The sequence below is a fragment of the Hyperolius riggenbachi genome, chromosome 2 (assembly GCF_040937935.1).
Source record: "Hyperolius riggenbachi isolate aHypRig1 chromosome 2, aHypRig1.pri, whole genome shotgun sequence".
Lineage (NCBI taxonomy): Eukaryota > Metazoa > Chordata > Amphibia > Anura > Hyperoliidae > Hyperolius > Hyperolius riggenbachi.
The window spans coordinates 202,293,400-202,313,980 of NC_090647.1; the positions used below are offsets into that span (position 1 = coordinate 202,293,400).

Here is a 20,581-nt window from a genome sequence, read left to right on the forward strand (position 1 = left end):
TGTGCACCAGCCCATTGGAATACTTTAGCCACGCGGATTAACAGGCGGATGCGGCCGGCGGATCGCATCCAAATCCGCTCGGTGTGCACTGGGCCTTAGTACTAGCAGTGCCAGTGCTGGATGTGGTCATCCAGAAGTGCCACAGTCGGTCAGCTCCTCCCTGAATGTGACAGTGCCTAAGCTTAGCTCTTCCCATCATGTGACATCAATCCCACTCTTATGATTGGTGCCCAAGATGCGTGAAGAAATGCCCAAAGCATGGCATCTTCAGCGCATGCCATGCACGATGATATACACATGAACAACCAGGCTAAAGCCTACAGGAGGCCATGTATGGCCCTAGTGCTAGTGCTACTTCGAATTGAGAGTGGCAGCAGGGAGTGACAGATACAGCTTTCCTGTTTATTAAGAGGGTAAAAATCCCCTTTTTAATAAGGCTGTTCAAATTCATAGTAAAAATTTGGAACTTTCCATATGCTGATCAGAATTGGTTTACAGTATATGAAAAATAAAAACAAAATAATGAATGTTTACCATACAGTTTATATATAGATTTAGAACCACACATAAAAATAAAAAAGCAGACATACATTCTCTTTAACTGCCTTAACTCTAAGAGTTACTTTTCTGCATGAGTTAATCACACAGCCCATCACTTTGTGAGTAAACTTGCACATTCCAGCATATTAAGTACAGTGTGTGAACAATGCTTTCATTGCATTGCTTTGCTATACCTTTAAACTTCTTTCAAGGTCGCATCATATGTCAGTCCGGTTTTGTTTTGCCATTTTTAACAGTCTTGTAATCTTCAGAAATGTTCCGTTAGAGGATTTTCCCTCCTGCTGTGTCGTTATGTCTTCTTTGTCAAACAGTTTATCCTGTAGTTCACTGGCCCCATGTTCCGTCTTTCTTTTATTGACCATTGGACTTTTCCCCCTCCAAGCTTACCTAGCCATCACATTGCTCTGTATATGTTACCTTCAGCATGAGTGAAATTATGTTCTTCTTTGTGATCATTTCTTTCCTTGTAGATTTCTAAAATGAAGGTCGTGTAGAGTCCTTTAATGGGAACTGTCTCAATCTTGGTTTTAGCTGTCATCCGTGTCACCACCTAGTTGGCTTATGGATCACGGCAAAAGCTTTTAAGTCCTTCTGCCCCTCCCATAAGCCAAGACCCTCATTGACCCCATATGGAAATTGACATTCCGAGTTTAAAATGTAGTATTGTAATAAAATGTCACAGTACAGGTTTTTTTCTTTTGCTAATCAGATACCTCTAGGCGGAAGTTCCTGGTATTAGTGTAAGCATAATTTGATAATATGTTTATTTACTAAAGTGTCTCATGCTACCTAACATGGTGCTTCTTTTTCTTACTTTTTATGGCATCTATAGTGAACACCATTACCTTGAAACATTTCAATATTTAACATCTTATGTTTATTGCTTTGAACTTTTTTACAGGGCCAATTCATGGCATAAGAATGTACTAGTTATTTTCTTCCAGTTAAGAACTTGACAGTGGCAGTAAATGCTATGTATTATATTGTTTTGTAGTTTAGGTCTATGGCAACACATTTATATGAATATTTGTTTCATATACAAGTCAGAAATAGCATAGTTACACCCCTGCAATCTTTAAGTTGGCCATTCGATAGTGATTTTATGTGTTAACATGCACCTGCTATTTAAAACAAGCCTAGGTTAAAGTTTTATAAATATCATTGACCACAATTCACTAAACGCATCTCCTGTCTTTAAAGGGGTTCTCTGAGGGGGTGAAAATAAAAATGGACACTTACCTGGGGCTTCTATCAGCCCCCTGTAGCTGTCATGTCAGGCACTGTCCTCCGCTGATCACCCACATTCCCTGCCACCGGCACTGGTCAATTATTCGTCTAACAAGACGAATAGTGTGCGCTCCCACTTGCGTCATCAGGAGCTTACTGCGCAGGCACAGTACATAGTTTTCTTGTACTGCGTTTGCGCAGTAAACTCCTGATGACGTGCACGGGTGCAAGCCCGCGCGCGGCCACGGTCGCGCAGCCACAGTCTTGCTAGGATCGGAAATACACCGGGACCGGCTGCGGGGAATGGTGGATCATTGGAGGGAGGCGTGGGGCATTACAGCTGCAGGGGGCCGGTAGAAGCCCCAGGTAAGTGTCCGTTTTTATTTTCAACACCCTCCCCCCTCCCCCCACAGAACCCCTTTAATAAGGATTCTAAGCTGTTTTTCCTCTTGGTGATAAATCATTTAGCATTCACTAAGCAATTTACCTCATGTAATCCTTAAATAAGACCTCCAGTGTAACATCACCATATGTTATAATGCCATTCTTCTATTCCATTTAAGAAGTTCCCATCTGGTTCTGGAAAATGTCATGGCATTTTCTGTTGGCATGGTTACCTCTTCCACAGCCCAGCATCCAACTGTAGCCAGCCTCCAGATCTGTGGATCTTTCCATCCAGCCCCCAACACCCTAATTAAGCCCCTCTCTCCCTCAGCACCCTCACTAAGCCTCCCTCTTTCCCTATTGTTAAGCCCCTTTGTCCCCCATATACCCCCTCAGTACCCTCACTAAGCCCCTCTCTCCCTCAGCACCTTTAGTAATGCCCTCTCTAAGCTCTTCTCTCCATCCACCCACCGTCTTTAAGCCCCTCTCTCCCCCCAGCACCCTCAGTAAGCTTCCCTCTTTCCTATCCACCCCTCAGCACCCTTGCTAAGCCCCTCTCTCCCCCCAGTACCTTCAGTAAGCCCCCCCCCCCCCTCTCCCCATTCACCCTCATTAGCCCTTGACTCTCCCAGTCACCTTAGTAAGCCACCATCTACATGTAAATCGCAGAGCACTTTTTCCATTAGCGTGTTTCAATCTTTCACTAATCGGAATCGTCGGGCTGCACAATTATTGGTGCGATCCCGTTTCGCTCCCAGTTGTTTGCGATTGCGCTTGCAAGTGGAAAAGGAGCCTAACTTTCAATATAGCGAATAGTAGCACCAATATAAAGAAATTTTCCTTTTTCTTGCTTTTTAAAGTGCCTGTGTAACGATCGGTGAAGCACAGAGAGGATCTGATTACCGGTGATCTGCAGTATCACTGGGAATACAGATGTATACCAGATTATAAGTGATCTGCAGTATCACCGATAATCCGATATACCAGCTAACCTCTGTTCACCTGAGTAGAGTGTAGTGTTTGGTGTAACAGTAACACTTTGAGGACTAAGCCTCAGCGCAGTAAGGTATACTGCACGGATTCCTTCCGAAGACCTGGACTCTCCAAGACGGGAGGAGTCAGGCTGCGAGTAGGAAGGATTGTCTAAAAGTAACACTCTGGAGGAAATGTCACTGATAGAATGGGGAACCGCCTCCAACAGTGAGGTCGGTTCTCGAGGTCGGACAAGCCAGGTCGTACACACACGGACAGATAAGGTACAATATCAAGAGACAAAGGCGGAGTCAGGTACAGGCAGGGTTCGGCAACAGGGTATCAGAAATATCGAGGTACAAGATCAGTAGGCAGAAGCAGAGTCTAAGGACGAGCCGGGGTTCGGCAACAGAGTATCAGAAATATCGAGGTACAAGATCAGAATTCAGGAGGATAGTCAGGCAGGCAAAAGGTCAAAACAGATAATCACAATCAAACTAGTACTTTAAGCTATCAACAGAAACTAGCTAAGTGTAGGATTACAGCTCCAGCTGGTCCCGGCACACTTGCGGATCTGACTACGGATCTGGGTGCTCCCACGTATGTGATCGCAACGCCAGACAACCAGCAACTGAATAAGCAGCAGAATATATAGTTGCTGGACTCTGCTGCCCCGCCCGAACCATTCAGCCAATCATGAGTCCTGCAGGAATCAGCTGACCTTCCTGATCAGCTGACACTTCCTCTGCAGGTATAAAGGTCCTGAATTCAGGCCCGTGCGAGCATAGCTCTCCATCTGCCTAGGTGCACTAACAGACCCAGCCACACCAAGCACATGCTGCTGCATGCAAACAGCCGCTTTGCTGTCAGGACATGCGGCGGCTTTTCTGCATTCCACCACACCACCAGACGCGTGCAAACCGCCGCGTAGGACGCGGAGTCAGCCGCCTAGCTCTTGGCACACGCGGCGGCTTTTCCGCGTTTCCTCACAGTACCCCCCCCCCCCCGAGGAGTGGACTCCGGACAACTCCTACCAGGCTTCTCGGGATGTAAAGCGTGAAACTCTTTCCTCAATTCGTCCGCATGCATGTTCCCAGGTACCCATTGTCTCTCCTCAATGCCATACCCTTTCCAATGCACCAGATATTGTACTGAGTTCTGTACAATGCACGAATCTAAGATTTTCTCTACCTCATACTCGGGTTGGTCCTCCACCATCACAGGAGGAGGAGGAGTAGGACCCACATGAACCGCAGGTTTGAGTAGGGACACGTGAAACGACCTTACGCCCCGCATGCTGGCAGGAAGATCAATGGCATAAGTGACGTTGTTGATCTTCTTAGTCACAGAAAATGGACCCACAAACCTGGGGCCCAGTTTGGCAGATGGCTGCTTCAGGGTCAAGTGACGTGTGGACACCCAGACTAAATCCCCTGGCTAAAACTTCCATTCCATGGAACGTCTCTTGTCCGCTTGACCCTTTTGACTTTGGAACGCTTTCTGCAAATTCTCTCTAACAATTCCCCAATTGCCCCTGAGTGACTTCTGCCAATCCTCCAGTGCGGGAAACGGAGAAGAGGCAACTGGCAGCGGGGAGAACTTGGGCGACCTCCCTGTCACAATCTGGAACGGAGAAAAACCAGAAGAAGAACTCTTCAAATTATTCTGTGCGAATTCTGCAAAAGCCAGAAACTTTACCCAATCATTCTGTGTCTCCGCAACGTAACATCTTAAGAACTGTTCTAAAGACTGATTAATTAGTTCGGTCTGCCCATTGGTCTGTGGGTGGTAGCCTGACGAGAAAGACAGCTTCATGCCCATTTGGTGGCAAAAGGCTGCAAGGTACCGACAGGTGCCTGCCGGGAGGGTTTACTCTTGGCACATACCACACACTCCCTGACATACTCCTTGCAGTCTGTTGCCATAGAAGGCCACGAAGCACACCTGGCGATCAGATCCTGTGTTCTGGCAGCACCAGGGTGACCAGCATTCTTATGGGCGTGAAACATTTGTAAGACCTGTAGATGAAAAGGTAGTGGGATAAACAAAACCCCCTCTGGTTTTCCCTCAGGGACATCCTGCTAAAAGGGACCCAAAACTTTTGTCCAATCCTCCCAGGTCTCTGTGGCTGCTAATACCAGCCTTTGCGGGATGATGGACTCAGGAGCGGGGGGCTGTGCTGTCTCTAATTCGAAACATCTGGACAGGGCATCTGCCTTGATGTTTTTGCTGCCTGGAGTGTACGTGATAATAAATCTGAATCTCGTAAAAAATAAAGACCAACGGGCCTGTCGGGGACTTAGTCTCTTAGCCCTCTCAATGTATTCCAAATTTTTGTGATCAGTATAAACCGTGATCGTGTGCTTTGCCCCCTCTAACCAGTGGCGCCATTCTTCAAATGCCAATTTAATGGCCAGAAGTTCACGGTTGCCTATGTCGTAGTTTTTCTCTGCCGGAGAAAACCTACGGGAAAAATAAGCGCATGGATGCAATCTGCCTTGTAACCCTGACCGCTGAGACAGCACCGCCCCTACCCCAACCTCCGAAGCGTCAACCTCCACAATAAAGGGAAAGGACGTGTCTACATGTCTTAAAATAGGCGCTGAGCAAAACAGGTTTTTTCAAGTGCGAAAAGGCTGCCACAGCCTCAGGAGACCAGTGGGTGGTATCTGCCCCCTTTTTTGTGAGACTGGTGAGAGGGGCAATTATCGTGGAGTACCCCTTTATGAACCTCCTATAGTAGTTCGCAAAACCTAAAAATCTCTGCACGGGCTTCAACCCCACTGGCTGTGGCCATTCCAGGACAGCTGTGACCTTGGCAGGATCCATTGACAAGCCTGAGGTGGAAATCACATACCCTAGAAATGTGACAGTGGTCACCTCGAAAATACATTTCTCCACCTTGGCATACAGCATATTTTGCCTCAATTTGTCCAAAACGAATTTAACGTGGACCCTGTGCTCGGAGAGGTTGTTGGAATATATATCGTCAAGGTATACTAGCACAAATCTACCCAACACCTCCCTGAATACCTCGTTGATTAATTCTTGGAAGACGGCTGGCACATTGCACAACCCGAAGGGCATCACTAAGTACTCGTAATGCCCGTCGGGAGTGTTGAAGGCCGTCTTCCATTCATCGCCTTTTCTAATGCGGATCAGGTTGCATGCACCCCTCAGATCTAATTTTGAAAAGATCTTGGTGTTCGTGACCTGCGTAAATAAATCGTCTATCAATGGTAGCAGATATCGATTCTTCACCGTGATTTTATTCAGGCCACGGTAGTCGATGCAAGGTCGAAGCCCTCCGTCTTTCTTCTTAACAAAAAAGAAACCGGCCCCTGCAGGCGACCGGGAGGGGCGAATGAACCCTTTGGCTAAATTGTCACGAATGTACTCCTGCATCGCTATTTTCTCTGGTCCAGACAAATTATACAGGTGACCCCTAAGGGGCATACAACCGGCACGGAGATCGATGGGGCAATCGAAAGGGCGATGAGGAGGTAACTTGTCAGCAGCCTTGGGACAGAATACATCCGAGAACTCGGAGTATTGCTCGGGAACACCCTCCACATGAAACTTGGTCTGACCTAAAGTCACCTTCCCTAGACACTGTTGGGAACAGAAGTCTGACCAACTAGTTAATTGTCCAGCAGCCCAATTAATCTGTGGCAAATGGAGCTGCAGCCAGGGCATACCCAAAACAATTGTGGAGGTGGTCATGTGTAATACAAAGAAACTTAGACTTTCGTTATGCAGAACCCCAATAGTGACTTCCACCTCTGGTGTCTGAGACAGCGGACGGTCCCTTTGCAGCGGGGAATCGTCCACAGCAGTAACCTGGATAGGTGGTTTTACTGGGGTGAGCGGAATGCCCAACTTTTCTGCGAACTCTGAACTCATAAAGTAAGCCGCGGAGCCTGAATCAAGAAAGGCCTCTGTGGCTTCAGATTTGTCCCCCCACGTAATCGTACAAGGAAGGAGTAAACGTCTTTCTTTTAGGGGTGTGAGTTGGGCGCCCAGGGTGTCACCCCTTACAACTCCTAGGCGGTAGCGTTTCCCGGCTTATTTTTATCCGGTTTAATGGGACAGTCTCGTACCCTATGCCCCCCTTCACCACAGTATAGACATAATTGCTCAGACATTCTCCGTCTTCTCTCCACTTGGGTCAACTTAGACCGACCGATCTGCATCGGTTCAGGTGGCATCAAGACCGGAGACGATGAGACAGCAGGAGATGGAGTTACTAGGGGTGCAGCAGGAGGTGCTGCGTAGGAAGTCACCCTGACACGATGACTGCCCCTAGTTTGTCTCTGATGGCGTAGCCTACGGTCGATTCGAATGGCCGACGAGATGGCCTCATCGACTGTCTTGGGCTCGGGTTGGCTTAACATTAAGTCGGAGACCTCATCCGACAACCCAGACAGGAAGTAGTCTAACAGGGCATAGGTGTCAAACCTGGCCGTAACTAACCACTTACGAAATTCGGCCGCGTAATCTTCGACTGGACCCCTGCCTTGCCGCAAAAGCTTAAGCTTCCGCTCAGAGGTCGCAGCAAGGTCAGGGTCGTCGTAAATCACTGCCATGGCTTTAAAGAATTCCTCTACCAACGCTAAGTCACTGGCCGGCAAATTGTACGCCCAGGTCTGGGAGTCACCAGTTAGTAAGGTCTTAATAAATATGACCCGTTGGGTCTCAGTTCCCGAGGATCGGGGTCTCAGCTCAAAATATGATAACACTCTACTCTTAAAATTCCGAAAGTCAGACTTGTGGCCGGAAAATTTATCAGGAACGGGCATACGTATGTCATCACTAGGAGGGGATCGCACTGAATCAACTGACGTCTGAAGGGTTCGCACAGAGCCTGATAGGGCATCAATTAAGGCTTTGTGCTGGCCCAGTGCTTGATGGATGCTATCCACCGAAGTGGCAAGCACAGTCAGAGGGTCAGCGCGTGCGTCCATCTGTTTTTTGGTCTGGCGTTCTGTAACGATCGGTGAAGCACAGAGAGGATCTGATTACCGGTGATCTGCAGTATCACTGGGAATACAGATGTATACCAGATTATAAGTGATCTGCAGTATCACCGATAATCCGATATACCAGCTAACCTCTGTTCACCTGAGTAGAGTGTAGTGTTTGGTGTAACAATAACACTTTGAGGACTAAGCCTCAGCACAGTAAAGTATACTGCACGGATTCCTTCCGAAGACCTGGACTCTCCAAGACGGGAGGAGTCAGGCTGCGAGTAGGAAGGATTGTCTAAAAGTAACACTCTGGAGGAAGTGTCACTGATAGAACGGGGAACCGCCTCCAACAGTGAGGTCGGTTCTCGAGGTCGGACAAGCCAGGTCGTACACACACGGACAGATAAGGTACAATATCAAGAGGCAAAGGCGGAGTCAGGTACAGGCAGGGTTCGGCAACAGGGTATCAGAAATATCGAGGTACAAGATCAGTAGGCAGAAGCAGAGTCTAAGGACGAGCCGGGGTCCGGCAACAGAGTATCAGAAATATCGAGGTACAAGATTAGAGTTCAGGAGGATAGTCAGGCAGGCAAAAGGTCAAAACAGATAATCACAATCAAACTAGTACTTTAAGCTATCAACAGAAACTAGCTAAGTGTAGGATTACAGCTCCAGCTGGTCCCGGCACACTTGCGGATCTGACTACGGATCTGGGTGCTCCCACGTATGTGATCACAACGCCAGACAACCAGCAACTGAATAAGCAGCAGAATATATAGTTGCTGGACTCTGCTGCCCCGCCCGAACCATTCAGCCAATCATGAGTCCTGCAGGAATCAGCTGACCTTCCTGATCAGCTGACACTTCCTCTGCAGGTATAAAGGTCCTGAATTCAGGCCCGCGCGAGCATAGCTCTCCATCTGCCTAGGTGCACTAACAGACCCAGCCACACCAAGCACATGCTGCTGCATGCAAACAGCCGCTTTGCTGTCAGGACATGCGGCGGCTTTTCCGCATTCCACCACACCACCAGACGCGTGCAAACCGCCGCGTAGGACGCGGAGTCAGCCGCCTAGCTCTTGGCACACGCGGCGGCTTTTCCGCGTTTCCTCACAGCCTGATGCGAATTTGTTAGTTAGATTTGTAGAGATTTCAAATGGGAAAGCTGGGCCCAAACGCTCTCTCGTTTTTTTAGAGTGTTTTGCAATTGCAATTGGGTCAAAGCCTTAATGTTATTGTTGAATACACTACTTGTATTTCATAAAGTTTATATGCATGTTTTCTTTTTTAACTTCTACCTTTTTCTTAATATAGGCATATGCTAAACTTCAAGTGAGTGAACCTAAAATAAGAGAAGGGATGGAGTTTGTTGAACATCCTTCTGATAACCTTTTCCCATGCAAATGCCATAGACATAAGGTGAGCAAAGACTACAGCCCATCATACTGTATTATTAAAGTGATGTGATAACATTGAGAAAATTGTCTGAGGCTAGATTCACAGTGGGACGTTGCGTTTTGATGCCACGTTAAAGTCGCACCGCAAGCTTACAACGCAACGCGCCCAAAAAGTGGCAACGCAGCGTTACCGTCGCATACAGCAGATACAGTAAAAAATACAGGCAATGAAAAGTATGCTTCCAAGTCATTACTGAGCATGTGCAAACAGTCCAACGCAGCTAATAACGTGTATAACGCACTGCATGCAGTACTTTTACTTAACGTGCAACGTTAGACACCAATGCAACGTGTGCACTGTGAACAGGGCATTGATTTTTCATTGCAGTGAGTTATTCTGCGTTAAATGCTGTTTTAACGCGTGACTTTAACGTCCCACTGTGAACTTAGCCTGAGGGCTTGTATACAAAGAAAGCTGTGTGACCGCAGCACAACGGAGACAAGAATTACGGTACATATATATTGTGCTTGTTCTGTATTTATCAGTGTGAACACATCCTATATGCAGTAGAATAGTGTATGAGGTGATTCAAAAACACTGTACCTAGCTGCATGGTGGATCTATATACCGGCCTTTGGGATGTGTGAAAGCATCTGGTTGGTTCAGATGCCTCCCTTTTGCTAGTATCTTATACAATTTGGTTCCCTCATAACGGGGCTTATGAGGATCTTTTATATACAAAGGCCTGATGAAGGTCACATCTCACCCGAAACGAACTTGTGTCGTTGCCTAAACTATATATGCTTATGTTTTGCTCATTACATCAAGCCAGATCATATGCTTTGTCAGCCTTATTAAGGATTGTCTTGTCCTGAATATAGCCTCTGATACTTTGTTGTGATATTCATGAAGATTGAACTCATGGCTGAAATATATTATGAAAAGGATCATTTTTGTGTCAATGTGAATTAAGTTCTTGCTACTGCAATATGTTGTTGTGGGGTGTCTTGAAGAACACCAAGTCCTCATAAAATATATTCAGTGATGAAATTGGATGTAGTAGACTTTAAAGGACTTAACATTCCCTGCCCTTCCGTTTGAAATGACCTTTTTTTAAAAAATAAAATATATACACAGTGTATATATATATATATATATATATATATATATATATATATATATATATATATATATATATATATATATATATATATTCACACACACACACACACACACACACACAGTGGTGTGAAAAACTATTTGCCCCCTTCCTGATTTCTTTCTGATCATCAAAAACCGTTAACTATTAGTCAGAGATAACATAATTGAACACAAAATGCAGTTTTAAATGATGGTTTTTATTATTTAGTGAGAAAAAAACCTCAAAACCTACATGGCCCTGTGTGAAAAAGAAATTGCCCCCTGGACCTAATAACTGGTTGGGCCACCCTTAGCAGCAATAACTGCAATCAAGCGTTTGCGATAACTTGCAATTAGTCTTTTACAGCGCTCTGGAAGAATTTTGGCCCACTCATCTTTGCAGAATTGTTGTAATTCATCTTTATCTGAGGGTTTTCTAGCATGAACCGCCTTTTTAAGGTCATGCCACAACATCTCAATAGGATTCAGGTCAGGACTTTGACTAGGCCACTGCAAAGTCTTCATTTTGTTTTTCTTCAGCCATTCAGAGGTGGATTTGCTGGTCTGTTTTGGGTCATTGTCCTGCTGCAGTACCCAAGATCGCGTCAACTTGAGTTGACAAACAGATGGCCGGACATTCTCCTTCAGGATTTTTTGGTAGACAGTAGAATTCATGGTTCCATCTATCACAGCAAGCCTTCCAGGTCCTGAAGCAGCAAAACAACCCCAGACCATCACACTACCACCACCATATTTTACTGTTGGTATGATGTTCTTTTGCTGAAATGCTGTGTTACTTCTACGCCAGATGTTACGGGACACGCACCTTCCAAAAAGTTAAACTTTTGTCTCGTCGGTCCACAAGGCATTTTCCCAAAAGTCTTGGCAATCATTGAGATGTTTTTTAGCAAAATTGAGACGAGCCTTAATGTTCTTTTTGCTTAAAAGTGGTTTGCGCCTTGGATATCTGCCATGCAGGCCGTTTTCCCCCCCGTCTCTTTCTTATGGTGGAGTCGTGAACACTGACCTTAATTGAGGCAAGTGAGGCCTGCAGTTCTTTAGATGTTGTCCTGGGGTCTTTTGTGGCCTCTCGGATGAGTTTTCTCTGCACTCTTGGGTTAATTTTGGTCGGCCGGCCACTCCTGGGAAGGTTTATCACTGTTCCATGTTTTTGCCATTTGTGGGTAATGGCTCTCACTGTGGTGCGCTGGAGTCCCAAAGCTTTAGAAATGGCTTTATAACCTTTACCAGACTGATAGATCTCAATTACAGTACTTTTGTTCTCATTTGTTCCTGAATTTCTTTGGATCTTGGCATGATGTCTAGCTTTTGAGGTGCTTTTGGTCTACTTCTCTGTGTCAGATAGCTCCTATTTAAGTGATTTCTTGATTGAAACAGTTGTGGCAGTAATCAGGCCTGGGGGTGACTACAGAAATTGAACTCAGGTGTGATAAACCACAGTTAAGTTATTTTTTAACAAGGGGGGGCAATCACTTTTTCACACAGGGCCATGTAGATTTTGAGTTTGTTTACTCACTAAACAATAAAAAACCATCATTTAAAACTGCATTTTATGTTCAATTATGTTATCTTTGACTAATAGTTAACGTTTTTGGATGAGCAGAAACATTTAAGTGTGACAAACATGCAAAAGAATAAGAAATCAGGAAGGGGGCAAATAGTTTTTCAAACCACTGTATGTATATGTATATATATATATATATATATATATATATATATATATATATATATATATATATATATATATATATATATATATATATATACTCAATCCTGCCATGACATGAAACTGTCTTTACAACCTTACTTTGGTAGCAGAGTTTGGCTGTTTCTCAACCAGTTTTTAGGGCCCGTTCACACCTAGAACCGCAGAACGCCGGCGATTACCGCCGGCGTTTTGCGGGAGTGATTTTCCCGCGATTAGCGCGGAAAAATCACTGGACACCGTGGTGGTTTTGGAGCGATCGCGATTAGCGTGCTGCTAATCGCGGAACGCTCGTCGCCGGCAAACCGCTGCAAGCAGCGCAGTTGCGGTTATCGCTAACCGCAACCACGGCAGTGAGAACACTGCCACTCGCTACATTGTGTAGCGGTTTGCCGTGAGCGGGAATCGCGCGATTCCCGCTCAGGTGAGAACGGGCCCTAAGCTACCTACACAGTTAATGACTGTGTCTCAACCTATGTGTGACATTGTATATAAACAACAAAATGTGATGTGTGCGCTCCCCTTGAAATGACAATATTTCCAGTAATTAGAAGCAACACTGCCTAGATGGTTCGCTGCACTGTGGTAGTGGTATTTAACCCCCTATAGCTATAAGTGTGTGTAAGGACCAGTGTAGCGCACAACACCTATCTGTAATCAAAAATAAAGTACATAGCAAGCACCAAGATACACAAACAGTTAATATTTTGAATCCGAACAGTCCAGCATAAAAAAGTCCAAAATGCTAAAACTTCTTCCAATTAAATCCTATAAGATAATGCAGGGTACGCTAACCAGATCCAGTTGCTGATTGATTACGATCAGCAGAATCAGCTTGATAGTACATACAGTATAATCCTCACGATCTCTGATACTTCTTCCTAATGGTAGCTCAAAAACACATAAAGGGGTACACATAGCGTAATCCAGTTCATTTTTGATGAAATTTGCACCCCTCACCAGTGCAATCACCACCATGCACCCACTGTGTGGTCCTCAATGTGCAAATAATAAGATAACACTCTCACCAGATGAATTTGCTGACCCAGCAACAGACCAGCCACAATCACTTGTATGAATGAAGTCTTGAGCTTGTCTTTCTAAAGATTCTCCTCAGAGACGAAATTCTTAGACAAAGAATTTTTAATAACAAAGCACAGGCAATGCGTTTCACGGGTCTGAGCCCGCTTCCTCAGGCCAATAAAAGTGCCAACAGTATCTAGATCACTAACTCAGGGAGCCTCCCTGAGTTAGTGGTCTAACTGAGAGGCCTCAGGGAGCCTCTCAGTTAGACCACTAATTAGTATGAGTATATATATATATTTTATGCAATACTATGCAAAGCATGCACGCAGCACTGGAGAACCCCAATCTCCATAAGAAATATATAAATACAGAGGGTGCTGCAGCACACAAAAGGGAAAACAGTGACAGGGGCTCTTGGTTACGCTTTAACGCGTTTAAGCTCACCAACTGCGCCAAAGTGTCCCCGATCTGGTGAGTACAGTAGTTCTGTGCCTGCGCAGTCCACTCCGGCCCACATGGCGGTGATTGACAGCGCCGCTCGCACAGGCGCAGTACAGGCCGACCTGGAGGTCGCCCTGACGTCATCGCCGGGGACCGGGAGCGAGCTACGGCGAATGGCTGCAGGGAGAGCTGCGGCGAGGGACATGCTGGGAGCTTGGGGCTGGAGGAAGCCCCCGGTAAGTAGCAATTATTTTATTAAATCTTCCCTGATGACTCCTTTAAATGTATGGGCACCTTAACTTTTCCATTTCAGCCTAGCCTACTCATTCCTTTGTCTCTGTGTCTGGATAGTGTACTGGTTACGGGCTCTGCTTCTGACACAGTAGACGAAGTTAGACTATTGGCTGTTCCTGTTCAGTAATCCAGCTCCGATTCAGTAAGGAGACCTTGAGCAAGACTCCCTAACACTGCTACTGCCTACTGAACTTTCCCCTAGTGGCTGCAGCTCTGGTGCTTTGATTCCGCCAGGAGAAAAGCGCTATATAAATGTTCTGGGTATCTGCCTTATCACTAGACCAGATCACTTGGTTAAAGCAACCCTGAATTGGAGAAAAAATTACTGAATGAAGCTCATGACAGGCTAAATTACTGCTTCTTGAGTGTCTAGATCAGGCTTTCTCAACCAGGGTTCCTTGAGTACTCTGCAGGGGTTCCTTGGCATTTTTCCCATCGTGGGGGAAGTATAATAGTGCACCCTATAATAGGTGGTACGGTAACAAGAAGCACTACATTTTGGGGTCAGGAGACAGTATAATGAGTGGCAGTATAATAGGGGGTAGTGAAATAAACAGCCACACAGATTTTTAAGACCATGCCTCCAGCAAAACAAATGCAGGGGTTCCTCGAGATCAAAAAATTGTTTGCAGGGGTTCCTTGAGATCAAAAAGTTATTTTCCAGAGTAGAAAGGTTGAGAAAGGCTGGTCCAGATGCTGCTTGTTGTCCTCCGAGCAGCACAGTGCGATTCTTAAAGGTGCATGTGCAAGTTTTGAACTGCACCTGCACAGTGAAAGAAAGGGCTTGTGGGTGAGCACTTACTTTTGTTATGTATGCTTTGGAACTGGCCTCTATGCAGTTCTGAAATCGCAGGTTGCGGAGGAGGAAGTGCTGCTGCCGCCGCTGGAGAGAGCCCTCGAGTGAGTAGACCACAAAGGGCTTCAGATTGGGGGGGGGGGGGGGGGTATGAAGAAGAGGGGATCGGGAGGGAGTGAGAGGAGATGGTACGAGGGAGGGAGAGAGGCCACCCACAGCCCACCGGCATAGAGGGCTGAGTCCCCGCTCGGCCACCAGCCCGTACAGAAGGGACCCCCCCGCCCACCGCATAGAAGGGGGAGCCCCCGCCAGCCTTGCAGAACTCTGCCCCGCTGATCCACTGCCCAGGGATTCCCCAGGGTGGCTGGATGATAGTTCTGCACGCTGGGGGTAGCACAGATCGCTACCCGCAGCGTGCAGTCAGGCATCCAGCCATCCTGGGGAATCCCTCTGATGAGGGAAAAGTGAAGCCGGCGGGGCAGAGAAACAGGAAATCTCCCTTGCAGTATTGACGAGCTCAGCTCGTCAATACCGCCAGGAAGGTTAAATTCATTTTAGTAAATATCTTTATACAGAATAAGAGCCTTGCTGTGAATCCCCTATGAAGAGATGGACTAGCCCAAAACCTGTCACTTCTGTCAGATTTCTACTACCTGATGCAAGTGACAGCAACATAGGAGAAAAGTAATTTATGGCTCATTTTACTCTGGAAAAAACGTTCTTCTTATTTGTCTATGTTTGCACATATTTTACAATTTTTCGCGATAGTGCCCCTTTAAGGCTTCTTCCAACACAATAAAGTTGCAGCAGTACTGGACCTTTGTCTCCCTTCCTTCATATGCACACTACGTTACTGGTCCTGAGCAGGCTGACAACAGTCTGCAGTGGGAGTGGCCACAAATCGTGCCGATACCCTCATCTATCTTCAAATACGTAGAAAGACAAATAGAAAGAACAACAGAGAGCCCCCAATAGTGTATTATTGTTGATATAAGGTCATCTTCAATTTTTACAGCAGATATGGATATACTCACAAGTCTGGGTTGCCGACCTCAGGCAACCACTCCAATCATGTATGGGGATATTAAGCCTGCCCCCACTCAGGCTAAGAAGTCGCTCTCCGTAGAAGAAAAAAGTGCAGTTTCAGTTTTTGGAAAAGTACAAACAACAATGACATATTATTTTATTTTACAGGTGAAGGATGAACTTTGACATTGAAGGATACTGGCAGACTGCTTTGTTACACAGTGTAATTCATAGAACATGTTTTTTTAATAAAGAGCACTTGTTACTATTCTACAATGCTTGCCATTTTTCAAACCATCACTGTACTGTTAACTCCACAGCTACTGTATAATACAATTGTGTATGTTCTTTATCCTGTTCCGAGTTTTTGCATTTTGTACAAATTCTTTTTAAAATCTTTCGAAATAAAGAGTAATATAAATCAAGCTTATGTTTTTCTTTTCCTCCACACTACACCACACTTCCAATCAAAATCAGATGCTGCCTCTGATGGGATGCTTTTCTCTGCTCAAGCCAGCAGTTGTGCTGGCACTAGGCAACTAGCAGGGACACTGCCAAGGTCATGTGATCTTCTGCTTGGTACAAACCATACAATTTTCTGGCAGATTTTCATGCCAGATCAATTATTTCCAACATGTCCGATCTCAATTTCAATCGATTTCCTCATGGATTTTCTGATAGATTTCCATTCACCTCTATGGAAATCGATGGGAAAATTGATCGGAATTCAGATCGGACATGTTGGAAATAATCGATCTGGCAGGTAAATCTGCCAGAAAATTGTATGGTTTGTACCTAGCATAAAGCTGCATGCAGTAAATTCCCTGGTATCTGGCACAGGCGTGTATTTCCTGATGCCAGATATGTGATCTTGCCAGTAGCTTGAGAATTCAAGCAACCAGGGCCTAAAATTAACACTAACCTCCCCCCACAGATCTAGTACAAGGCACTGCACAGCAGAAACTACTTACAAACCTCCAGGCACCAGCCCTCTTCACTCCTGCCACTGCCAACTGCTCTGCTGCATCCACTCTGTTCAGTTCCCGATGTGTCATGTGACAAATCAGGAGCCATACAACGATGAAGCAGAGCAGCCGGCTTCTGCAGGAATACAGAGGAACAGCCCCCAAGCTTTTGTAAGTAGTTTCCACTGCACACTGCTCTGCATAATTACAAAGGAACACCCTCATTCTCCCTCCCCCCATGCCCTGCCAATTGCTTGAAACTACTGGTTGGTAGAGTTCTGGATAACCTGGACTCTACTGAAGATATAAGTTATCCAACTGATGAATGAACTTTGACATCTTAGGAGAATATGCATCCGACCTGAGCACTAACTTAGCAAAATGAAAGGCTGGGAGCACACTTTATTGAATTGCATGCGTTTTTTCAGGAGTACACTACTGAAAAAACGCATGCAATTGTACAAGGTGTGTTCCAAGCCTGTAAACTGTGAGCATACTAATCTGCATGAATGAAGCATTGACTGATCAGGATAATCAAATGCAAAAAATGAAGCTGTGGTGTGAAAATCTCAAGAGATCACATCTGGCTATAGACAAAACTGTAAAAGTTATTTAAAAACATGAAGTTACAGTATCGATTAAGTAAAATACAAGATTTTATGGAAATGGAAATGGAAGTAACGCTATAAGGGTGGTGTAAGTATAACAATATCTACTGACAGGTTGTTATTTTCCTTAGAGATTTTCTATACTACATTATACTATAATATCTAACAAGTTGTCCAATTCTTTATCTTTAGTGTAAATCCTTGATTTAGGTTTACCACTAACCACTGCCACTATCATAACCCCCATCTACTGGCTTCACTAAGCTGTGTAATATGGTCTTGCTTTATGAAAGATAATGATTCACAAAGCTTACTTATGTTTCACCTTTAGGTTATGTTCCCATCTGCAGCCGGACCATGTATGGCCAGCGGGAGTGTAATGTCTGCTCCTATAGTCCGCCGTGGTCCGGCTGAAGCCTGGGGCAGATGTGTTACCCCCATAGGCTATATGGGAAGCGCATCTGCCTGCCCGGGATTATCACGGATGGCAAAGAAGTGCGGCCAGCTTACCGCAACAGATCCAATGGATTCATTGCACATTGACAAGTGTGAACGGACATGTTGGAAATAATCGATCTGACAGTAAATCTGTCAGAAAATTGCATAGTGTGTACCTAGCATATCTGTAAAGGTATCCATACATCTAGCGATGATGGGCAAATTCGACCAAGAGACAAATCTCTCTTTCCTGATCAATTTCATGCTAAAATTGATCAGGAATCGGCCTTGCGATGCTGCATCCGACCGTCTCACCGACGCTGTGCACCCTAATGTTTAATGTCCCCCCAGTAACCAGTGCACTCTATACATTACCTGTCTGCGGTCTCCGCTTGCTCCATGCTCTCTCCACTGTCCATACACGCGCGCCACGTGGTTGCCTAGGTGTATGACATCAGACGGCACACATGCTCCCACGTTACTAGGCAACCACGTGTCACACGTGTATGGACAGTGGAGAGAGCATGGAGCAAGCGGAGGCTGCAGACAAGTAATGTATAGAGTGCACTGGGGGGACAGGGGACATTTGACATTAGGGGGAACGCACCCGACCACGATGGCCCGACTTCTTGCAGCATGTCCGATCGATTAATGTGACCAATTTTGGCCCGAAATTGGTCGCCCCCCCCCTTTCTATCGAGCATGCACTTGGCGGCACCGATTTTCATCCAATTCTGATTATAATAATCGAATTGAATGGTCGATTGGCTGCCAAGTCACCTGATGTATGGCCATCTTAAGGCCCCATTCACACTTACGATCGCAAAATGCTAGCGATTTTAATAATAATATGATTTAATCTCGAGGAAAGAAAGATAAGACATTTGAATAATTAAAGTACCCCTGAAATGGTGGGAAAAAAATGTGAAACAAAGGAAACCAAAGATGAACGCTGTGGCACAAAATAAACATATCCCCCCCCCCCCCCCCCATAGATTTTACAAAATAAATACTATACCTGGTATTTTTGCTGCTCTGTTGTGCTGTTCTTTGTGTTTTTTTTACTAAAACTCCATGCAAAACACAGTTCATCAGAAAAGTATATTATTTAGTGGGCTGTGTGCAAAATGAAATCGCCATTTCTAAAAACCTCTCATGATGACTAACAAATACATATAAAAATAGCTCCTTCCTCGGTAGCAACAGCTCCTCCCATCTCATAACCGCTCTCTGTGATGCTGCAAGTATACAGAAGGCAGGCTTGGGCTTGAAAAGACATCAGAGAAGACAGACTCCGCTATAATGATTCCTGAGCAAAGCCAGACTGAATGCTCAGTTGGGGATTTTATCAGGGCTGATAACAAGCAGGCTGAGCAGTGAAGGATGAAACAGTGCAGGGTTGGTGTTTTCTCTAATGTTCCCACTGATACATATGGTAACATACATGAGGGTGCTTCGTCTCTGGCACACTTTAAAGGGAACCTTAACTGATCGGGGGGTATAGAGTTTTACTTACCTGGGGCTATTACCAGCCCCCTGCAGCAGTCCTGTGCCCTCGGCGCCGCTCTGCAATCCTCTGGTCCCCCACTGTCACTTAGTTTCGTTTTTGACGACTCACCAGTCGCCGGCCGCCATGCGTATTATTGGACGCATTCACCAATGCAATTAGCGCTATTGCGGACCGCAACGCGTACAAAAATACGCGTTGCCGCATATCTACGCGTGCGGAATGCGGCAACGCGTATTTTTGTACGCGTTGCGGTCCACAATAGCGCTAATTGCATTGGTGAATGCGTCCAATAATACGCATGGCGGCCGGCGACTGGTGAGTCGTCAAAAACGAAACTAAGTGACAGTGGGGGACCAGAGGATTGCAGAGCGGCGCCGAGGGCACAGGACTGCTGCAGGGGGCTGGTAATAGCCCCAGGTAAGTAAAACTCTATACCCCCCGATCAGTTAAGGTTCCCTTTAAGCCTATGGTGGGCCAGTTTACCTGCTGCTGACTATCCTGACTGCTCATTGTCTTCAAGAGAACCTGTGGCGGTGCTTGGGGGGGACAGATTACCACAGAGGCATGTGTCCCACAGAGGCATGTTCCCTGCCTCATGATATGCCTCTGTCCCCCCATGCCGCTCTCTGCCCCACCCCCATAGCCCCCCAAAATTGGCGACAATGATTGTCGCTGTTCCGGAGGGTAATGGGAGGAGAGGGATTCCCAGCTCAAAACGCCCACTAGGAGCGTTCCTGCTGGCTTTCCCCTGCTGCCATTGGGCAGGTCTCTCTCCCTGGCTACACAGGGACGGATCTAGACCAAGTTGCGCCTGGGGCAAGGTCAGGTTTTGGTGCCTAAAGGTCAGGTTTTGGCGCCTAAACTACCATTCCCCATCCAGTTTTGGCGCCTAAAGGTCAGGTTTTGGCGCCTAAAGATCAGGTTTTGGCACCTAAACTGCCATTCCCCATCCAAATTTTGCCGCCTTTTTAAGAATTCAACAAACTGCGCCTGGGGCAAGATACCCGCCTGCCCCCCCCCCCCTAGATCTGTCCCTGTGGCCACACCCCCTGCCACTCCCCCACCTCCCTGCACGCTGAGAGAGAATCTCTCTCTCCTTCCA

At 46.0% G+C, this 20,581-nt stretch overlaps 1 protein-coding gene across 1 annotated transcript in view; it reads left to right on the forward strand.

Annotated features, from left to right (window-relative positions):
- The window catches only part of POGLUT2 (protein O-glucosyltransferase 2), a 120,187-nt gene extending 103,804 nt beyond the window's left edge, over nucleotides 1-16,383 (forward strand). The window contains exons 9-10 of the mRNA XM_068265257.1: nucleotides 9,426-9,530; nucleotides 16,127-16,383. Coding sequence (XP_068121358.1) covers nucleotides 9,426-9,530; nucleotides 16,127-16,144 — 123 coding nt within the window. The 3' untranslated portion in view covers nucleotides 16,145-16,383. The remainder of the gene's footprint in view (nucleotides 1-9,425; nucleotides 9,531-16,126) is intronic.
- Nucleotides 16,384-20,581: the final 4,198 nt, after the last annotated feature.